At 47.5% G+C, this 8,891-nt stretch overlaps 1 protein-coding gene across 5 annotated transcripts in view; it reads left to right on the top strand.

The window, feature by feature from the left end:
• Positions 1–8,891, top strand: part of Tmem143 (transmembrane protein 143) — a 26,844-nt gene that overhangs the window by 925 nt on the left and 17,028 nt on the right. For 4 of the 5 annotated variants that reach the window (XM_017801125.2, XM_008844975.3, XM_017801126.2 and 1 more), the window contains exon 3: positions 1,267–1,371. The exons of the other annotated variant lie outside the window; for it this stretch is intronic. In XM_017801125.2, the coding sequence (XP_017656614.1) occupies positions 1,267–1,371 (105 nt within the window). The remainder of the gene's footprint in view (positions 1–1,266; positions 1,372–8,891) is intronic. 5 annotated transcript variants of the gene reach the window in all.

Raw genomic sequence — 8,891 nt, 5'->3', positions numbered from 1 at the left:
CCTGGGGGTGGGTGGGTGGGGACAGAACTGTATACTTGCTCGACTGTCTTGGCGTCTCCTGGGAGTTGTAGTTCTACGTCCCCTTAGCGTCCCAAATGGGTGAATAAAGAGTTGAATGCTGGGTCTAGAGCGTTAAGATATCTAATGGACCCGGGACTTGCTTGTTCCAGGGGCTTGAACGGGCACTCTGGGAGGTTTCACTCTGTGAAATGGATATCACTATCCTTATCATTACTATTTCTACTACCTAATGAAATGTATATCTACAAAGTCAAAAGCCATATATTAATTATTATCATACTCTGAGTTCTTACTCTGTGGCACTATATCAAACATTTGTCACCTATGGAATCATTAGAACAACCCAGTAAGAGAGACCACCATCATCCTATTTTCCATGTAAGGTAAGAAGAAAGTCACAGACTTCCAAGGGTAGTGACCCAGGCTTGTTTGACTCTAAAAATGAATGCTTCCTTACATTTTTTTCCTCTTGGGTTCCTTTCTTCACCCCAGTCCTGATCTGTTCTAGAGCTTGAGATTTTAGCCCACCATCACTGTCAGACCTGCCATTATTGAAGATGATCATGTTATAATTATTTATTGAATACTTGCTGTGTGTACCAAGTCCTATACTAGACTTCATACACATATGCATGCATATGAGCATGTAGAGCCCCATCAGCACTTCTCTGCAACCCTCTGCTGATGAGGAAACTATGGCTTGGGGAAGTACAGACCTTTGCCCATGCTCCATGATAATGAAGAACAGCCTCTATATGGTGGAGTCAGATGGGCCCATCATGACCCTTAGCAAAGGTCTTTCCTGAATCTCAGTTTCCCCCTCAGAAAAATAGGGTTCTAAGGGGGAGGGGGTCTGAATTTGATTAAGAACTGTTGTATGAAGTTGAAAAAGCTCAATAAAAAGATGAACTCGAAAAAAAAGGAACTAAAAAAAATAGGGCTCTTATTCCATCAACCTCTGTTTCTTCTCTGGGGAATGTTCTGCCAGCAAAGAGTATCTGGCATACAACACTCATTCTGTGAATATGGTACGTCAGGGGTAGAGCAGGCACCCAGCCTCTGGCTCCTTAAGACTTCTGCTTTCCCTGTGTTATACTGGGTTCAGTACAATTGGCCAAATGCACTCAGACCCAAATAAAATTTAAAAAGCCCAGACTTCAGATCCTATGTGTGGGTTGCCAGGGAAAGGATTCCTCTTATGGGAAGGGGAAAGAGGCCTAACCAGGATTTCTTTCCTGGTGCCAGGAGTTTCACTCCAGCCCAGCTGAGAGGGCAGCTTTGGAGGAGTTCTCTGCTCATGTGGACTTCTGCACCCTGTTTCACTACCACCACCTTCTGGCCAGGCTGCAGGTGAGGATGGTCCTTCAGCCCTGTTATGCCTATTTGCTCATCTGTCTATTCAGTACATAGTGACTGACACCTACTTGGAGTCTGGCTCTCTTTTAAGTGCTGGGTACTCTGCTGGGATCAGGACAGATGTAGCTACACCCTCATGGAGCCAGCACTCCAGATGGGGAGCTGAGAAATAAAATGGATGTAAAATGTGATGCCTGGTAGGGTAAGTGCCATGAAGAACGGTGGCACCCAGTAGCAGGACAAAGGGAGACAGTGGGTCCTGGATTAGATAGGATAGTTGGGGAGGGGCACCCTGAGGAAGTCTCAGGTGAGCTGATACCTGAGTGAGGAGAGGGCACGGGCTAGATGGATATCTGAGAAGGCAGAGGGAAGAGAGGGAAGAACAATGTAAATTTCCTTAGGGGCAGGGCACCAGGGTAGTTGGAGGAGATGCAGGGCCAGAAGGAGACAGACAGGGAGATGAGGACAGAGGCATGGAGTCTTAGTCCTGAGCCCTTGTGGGCCACTGAGAGGGCTTTGATGTGACTCAGTGAGCAGGCTGCCATAGAGAGATTCTGAGCAGAGGAAGCAAATTCTTAGGAGTTAGCATTCTTCTTACTGTCTTTCAGGAAATGAATTGTCTGACTGTTGGAGCAAAGACACTATCATTCAGTTTGTTACATTTGTTCAGGGAGAGATAATGAGAGAGTAATAGCAGTTGAAGTGTGAGAAGTAGTCAGACACTGGTGGCTGGTGGTGATTAGAAGGTATTAGCTGTGGGGGCACAGGAGGGAGGCCCAGGCCAGGTTGCCTGAGCCCTGGCTGAGCCTGTGGAAGGTGGATGGATGGAACTACCACCTACTGAGATGCAGGAGGCCGTGTACATGTACGAACTTGTGCACTTACCTATGTGTGTGTACATGCCTGTGTGCGTGCATGTTGGGGGAGCTGTAGGAAGAAGGAACTTAGTTATTTGAGCAGCTTTTTGGACAGCAGAGAGTGACTGGAAGATGTGAAGTTGAGCTCTGGGCTGAGAAGATCTCTAAGGATCTCAGTGTTGCTGAGACCATGAAGAGAATTAGTACTGTCTCAGGCTGGGATGCTATAACAAAAGTGCTATAGATTGGGTGTCTAACCTACCAGTGTTTATCATCATGGGCATCAGACTGTAAGTCTGGGTTCAAAGTGTCCATAATTTGGGGTCTGATGAGGGCTGCTTCCTGGTTCAGAGCTGGTTCCCTCAGCCTTGTCCTCACACTTGGGAGGTGCAAGTGAGAACTCCCTGGTTTCTTTTAAAAGGGTGTTGATCTGCTTCACTTGTGCAGATAGAAAGTAAGCCTCAGGTAGGGCCTAGGAAGCACCAAGGTCACAGGGGTCATGAGGTCTCAGAACCTAACCCTCACCTGCTAATATCAGGTCAGTGTCTTGGCATGAAGGCTGACCTTCATCTCCAGCCCTTTCAGAGGTCAGATAGAAACTCAGTGACCCAAGGCCCAGCCATAAATCAGTGTCAGCAAAGGTCAAAGGTCACCTGAAATAGCCAAGGCTGTAGGTCAGCCGGATGCCCACCAAAGTTGGGGTTTCCTCCCACCAGCCGGTCAGGACTGGCTTTCTTGGAATGGGTAGGGTTGGGACTCCACAGGCCTGCTGAATTCATCCTGCACTCCATCCTGTGGCTGCCCTCTCTGCCTTGCCTTGAATAATAACAGTTCATAGCCCTGTATACACTCGTGTCCTGCAGACTAGGGGCTACTGCCACCAGGTCCATTAGTATAGACAGAAAGCAAGGCTTAGGGAGAGCCTGGGAAGTGCTCACGGTCAGAAGGGTCACAAGGTTGGAGGAGGTTCAGTCCCAGCCCTGCCCTTGACCACCTGCTTCCAAGTTTTGTAATGGGGCACATGTGACCTCTAAAGGTAGAGTTTTTTTTTTTTTTTTTGTCTTATTGAGACAGGATCTCCCTGTAGCCCCAGCTGGACTAATCCGCCTGCCTCTGCCTCCCAAGTGCTGGGATTAAAGGTGTGTGCCACTATGCCTGGCTGGTTTTTGTTTATATATATATATAAAATTTTTATTTTATTTGTATGAGTGTATTGTCTGCAGGTAGGTAGGTGCACCCATGTTATGGAGTTACAGATGGTTGTTAGCTGCCATGTGAGTGTTGGGAATTGAACCTGGGTCCTCTATAAGAGCAGCCAGCGCTCTTAACTGTTGAGCCATCTCTTCAGCCCCCAAAGTATTTTGCATGTAAAATTAAAAATACACAGAGATTCAGAAAGAATATGAGTACTCCCCTATCTGTGGGGCAGGAGATTTCCTGGTCAGGTGCTAGGGCACAGTAGAGGTGACCAAAGAAGCAGGTTCTGTGGCCCTTGATAACAAAAGTACCGTGGGTAGGGGACATGGATTCAGAGCAGTTCTGACTTGAGGGTCATTGTTCACTAGCTATGTGGGTGACCTTAGCGATGACCTTTCTTGACCCTTTCCATTTTCATTCTTCCTTTGGATTTACTCCACAGTTACTGAGTGCTTTCTTATTCTCCTGAATGGTTCAAGGTTTGGGGCCCAGTGGTGCAAGGGGCAGGTGTATGTGTGCTGCTTCATGGCTCTTATAGGGCAGAAGCACAGTGTTGAACAGTGCTGAGAACGCAGGATCTCTGCTTTTCCAAGCAAACAAAAGGGCACCCAGTTCTCCTATTTCCAGGGTTGGTCATAACAATGTCCATAAACAAGGTTGCTGGAAACACTAGGAATCTGTTCCTAGCACTGGAGGGCTGGGCCAGATGGGAAAGGCAGGGCTGGGCTCTTCTGCTGGTGCTCCCAGTTTGTGGTTGTCAGGGTGTGCTCAGCTGCCAGACACTTCCTTCTGTTCCTTCTCAGATCCTTCTGGGCTCTCTCTCTCTCTGTGTGTGTGTGTGTGTATGTGTGTATTTGTGTGTGTGTACTCTTGGAATTTAGCACCCATTCTAACCCACTGTGATCTAAGCTCATCCTGGGCCTTATTCCTTAAGAAGACCCTGTTTCCAAATGAAGTCATAATCTGAGGGCATTTGAAATTAAAACATTAGACTTTTTGTTTTGTTTTGAGACAGCGTCTCCCTATAGTCCTAGATGGCCTGGAACTCCCTATGTAGACCAGGCTGGCCCCTATCTCACAGAGATCTGCCTGCTTCCCCAGTACTGGAATTAAAGGTGTGTACCACCAGGTCTGGCACTTTAGAAGCTTCTTGAGCAGTCTATGGTGGTGCACACTTGTAACCCAATACCTGAGGGGCACAGGTAGGTCAGTTGCTGCAAGTTTGAGGCAAGCCTGGTCTGCACAGACTCTGCCTCCCCCCATTTTTTCTTTGGGAGAACACAGATTTGTAGGAGATATTCTTCACCCCACTATAACTTCTTACATTTGAATATCAGATAAACTGAGAAAATTTTTTTTAACAGTCTTTTTGAGACAGGGTCTCCCTGTAGGCCCAGCTGGCATGAACTTGCTATGTAGATCAGGCTGGCCTTGAACTCATAGAGATCCGCCTGCCTCTGCCTCCTGAGTGTTGGGCTAAAGGTGTGTGCCACCACGCCTGGCAAGGAATTTGTTTTAAAGACAGGGTCTCCCTGTAGCTCCAACTGACCTGGAATGTACTATGTAGACCAGGCTGGCCTCCATCTCAGAGGTCTGCCTGCCTTTGCCTCCCAAGTGCTGGGATTAAAGGCATGTGCCACCATGCTTGGATTGTGAAGAATTTTTTTAGCATAGTTTATGCACTACAGCTCTCAAATATTGCATAAGGCCACACTTCAACAAAGATCATGTATGTATATATGTATATATATGTATACACACAGGGAGAGAGAGAGAGAGAGAGAGAGAGAGAGAGAGAGAGAGAGAGAGAGAGAGAGAGTGTTCTCTGATTAAGGAGGAAAATAAAATGAAGTAGGGATGCTTTGGAATTTTAGGTAAGGTGAGCAAGGAAGTAGAGAGCTGAAGGAAGCAGGAACCATAATTGCAAAGTCCCTTAGGTAGGCGTGTGCATAGTATGTAGGAGGAAGAGCAGGGCGGCTACTGGGAGAGGAAGCCAGGCCAGATCCTGCAGGTATCTCACAGGGAACATTGGGGACTTACCTGGAGAGGGTTGTGCACAACTGGACAGGACCTGTGGTCAGTGTGAACAGGCATCCTCTGGTGGCCACATAGTGAACAGCAGGCTAAAGACACAAGCCCTGTGGCTACTGCACCAGTCAGTGGGTGTTGGGTCTGATCATGCTTGGATGGTCCCCAGGGTACAGGAAGTGGAGATGGTGAGGGGGAACCCTGAAGGTGGAGATATTGCTGGCCTTGGGTTCTGTGGCACAGGCTGTGTGTATTAGTCATGGTTCTCTAAAGAAACAGTATTAGTAGAATATATATGAATTTATTAGATTAGCTTACAGGATAGAGTCCAAGTAGTCCAACCATGGCTACACCACACTGGAGAGGCTGAGAATCCAGTAGTTGCTTAGTCCATGAGTCTGAATGTCTCAGTAGTCCCAATCTGGTACTGAAGGTCTGACAGATCCTGGGAGATCTGCTAGTCTTCAGTCTGTGTTGGAATCTGAAGAAGGTGGTCACAGCAGCAAGATGAACGTACCAGTGAGAAAAGGCAAGTGGCAAAAAAGCAAGAACTCCTTCTGCCATGGCCTTTTACACAGGCTGCCGTCAGAAGGTAACACCCACATTTAGGGTGGGTCTTCCAAGTTCAAATGATCCAATCAAGGCCCCTCTCATTTCAGTTAATCCCAGATACAGTCAAAATGACACTCAGGATTAGCCATTACAGTGTGCTCAGATCAGGTCTACACCTGGTCACATCTTGGGTCTGCTTTGAATGTGGTGTAGTCAGGACTGGCTTGTGCTGGGACATAAAAGAAAGAGGAGTTCAGGGTAACCTAGACTCTGGCCTGCATACCAAGGTGGTAGAAATGGCAAGGGAGCAGGGCCTGCATTTGGGCCCTGCTGAGGGCTACCTGCAACTGTAGGGAATATGGGGTTCGTTCTGAGCTATGCAAACCTGGGCTTCAGGTGAGATGCCGGAGCTAGAGACAACTTTGAGATATGAGTGACGACCAGGGAGGCCCACCTTACCCTTCATTTTCTAGCATTGTTAAGGTCCTCACTTAGATTTGAGATCAGTTGCCCCCAGGTTACTGAGCATGGATGGTGGGGACAAGAATGGAAGCTGCTTGTTGTTGAGTGGAAAGGGGCTGGTGGCCTGTGTAGATGGCGAATGAAGTTGTCTGTGGCTGTGCATGGAGTGTGTGCACATGGGGAAAAATGCCCTTCTGTAGTTTTGTGAGGTCCAGTGTGGCAGCTATAGGCCTCAGATGCTGTCAGTTTAATATTGCAGGGAGCCAGGTCGAATTGCATGCCTGTAATCCCAGCATCTGGGAGGTGGAGGATAAGAAGTTAAAGGCCAGACTTAGCTATGTAAACTTGTTTCAAAAAAACCAAATAGGGAGCTGGAGAGTTGGCTCAGCGGTTAAGAGCACTGACTACTCTTGCAGAGGACCTGGGTTCAATTCCCAGCATCCACATGGAGGCTAACAGCTGTTCATAACTCCAGTTCCAGGGGAACCCAATCCTCTCTTTGACGTCTGTGGGCTTTGCCCGACACGGTGCATTTGCATACACGCAGGCAGCACACACACACACACACACACACACACACACACACACAAAACCAAAAAACAAACATCAATAATAACAAAACCAAATAGGAGCCAGCCCTGGTGGCACATGCCTTTAATCCCAGCACTCAGGAGGCAGAGGCAGGTGGATCTCTGTGAGATGTGAGCTCAGCCTGATCTACATAGCAAGTTCCAAGCTAGGTGTGGTTACAGAGAGACCCTGTCTCAAAAAGACAAAAAAGGGCTGGAGATATGGCTCGGTGGTTAAGAGCACTGGCTGCTCTTGCAGAGGACCTGGGTTTGGTTCCCAGCACCCACATGACAGCTAACAACCATCTGTAACTCCAGTTCCAGGGGATCCAACACCCTCCTCTGACCTTTGAGGCTATTACAGGACAGGGCGTACTTACATGCAGGCAATATACTCATTGTGGTGGTTTGAATGAAAATGTTCCCCATAGGCTCCAAGTATTTGAATATTTTGTCTCCAGTTGGTGGCACTGTTTTGGGAGGTCTGAGAAGGTGTGGCTATCCTGAAGGAATCATGTCGCTGGGGGCGGGCTTAAAGAGTTCTTAAGCCTTGCTGGATCTTGAGTTGCTCTCTTGCTTCCTGTGCCCACTTGAAGATTGAGAGCTTAGCTTCCACTCTTCCTCCAGCCACCCCTGCCACCATGCCTCCCCCTCCGAGATGGACTGTAATTCCCCTGGAACCGTAAGCTCAAATAAACTTTTCCTTCTATAAGTTGCTTTGGTCAGTGTTTCTATCACAGCAACAGAAAAGTAACTAATACACTCATATACATAAAAATAAAAAATAATAAAATATTAAAAAACCAAACTGTCTGGGCATGGTGGCATACACCTTTAATCCCAGCACTTGGGAGGCAGAGGCAAGCGGATCTCTGTGAGTTCAAGGCCAACCTGGTCTACATAGTGAATTCCAGGCCAGCTGGGGCTGTAGGGAGACCCTGTCTCAAAAAGACAAAAAAACAAAACAAAAAAAAAAAAAAAAAACAAAACCAAAAAACCCAAAAAAACCCAAACAGGGCTGGCGAGATGGCTTAGCAGATAAGGGTGCTTGCCACCAAGTCTGATGACATGAGTTTGATCCCTGGAACCTACATGGTAGAAGGAAAGAACTAAGCCCTTCAAATTATCCTCTGGGGCTGGAGAGATGGCTCAGCAGTTGAGAGCACTGGTTGTTCTTGCAGAAGACTGGGGTTTGAATCCCAGCACCCACATGGCAGCTAACAACTGTCTGTAACTCCAGTTCCAGGGGATCCGACAGTCTCTTGTGTCCTCCGTGGTCATTGCATGGCACAGGTGCACTTACCTACAGGCAGGCAATACACACATACACATAAAAATAAATAAATAAATAAATAAATAAATAAATATTCAAATTGTCCTCTGACCTCCACATATATGCTGTGGCATGTACTTGCCCAACAATAAACAAATAAACAATAAATGTTAAAAACAACCCAAAAACCTCAAATGGGGCTGGAGAGATGGCTCAGTTGCTCTGTTGTTAAGAGTACATGCTGGGGGTTCAAACCAGCAACCCCCAGGCAGTGATGATTGGGAATGAGTAAGCATGCCATTCGCCAGCCCACACCGCCCCCAGTACCGGGAACACTCAGGCGCAACGGGGAGCCTATCAAGCAGGGACTCATTTATTGCAGGTGTTACAGAGCTTATAAAGGCACCTGGAAATCCCTGCCCCCAGAGGGTGTATCTTAAGGATGATCACATGCTGAGCATGCACTCCTCAGCAGTGCAGAAGTATTCTTCAGACTTTCAAAGCAAGCCAGGCCATGCCCCCAGTAACTTCCTTTCGGACCTATGCAAGGTGGGGCCTTTAGTTCCCCACATATCT

Source organism: Nannospalax galili, unplaced genomic scaffold (genome assembly GCF_000622305.1).
Source record: "Nannospalax galili isolate Female #2095 unplaced genomic scaffold, S.galili_v1.0 scaffold960, whole genome shotgun sequence".
Classification (NCBI taxonomy): Eukaryota; Metazoa; Chordata; class Mammalia; order Rodentia; family Spalacidae; genus Nannospalax; species Nannospalax galili.
Note: the sequence above shows the minus strand (reverse complement) of the source record. Positions and strands in the feature narration are given on the sequence as shown.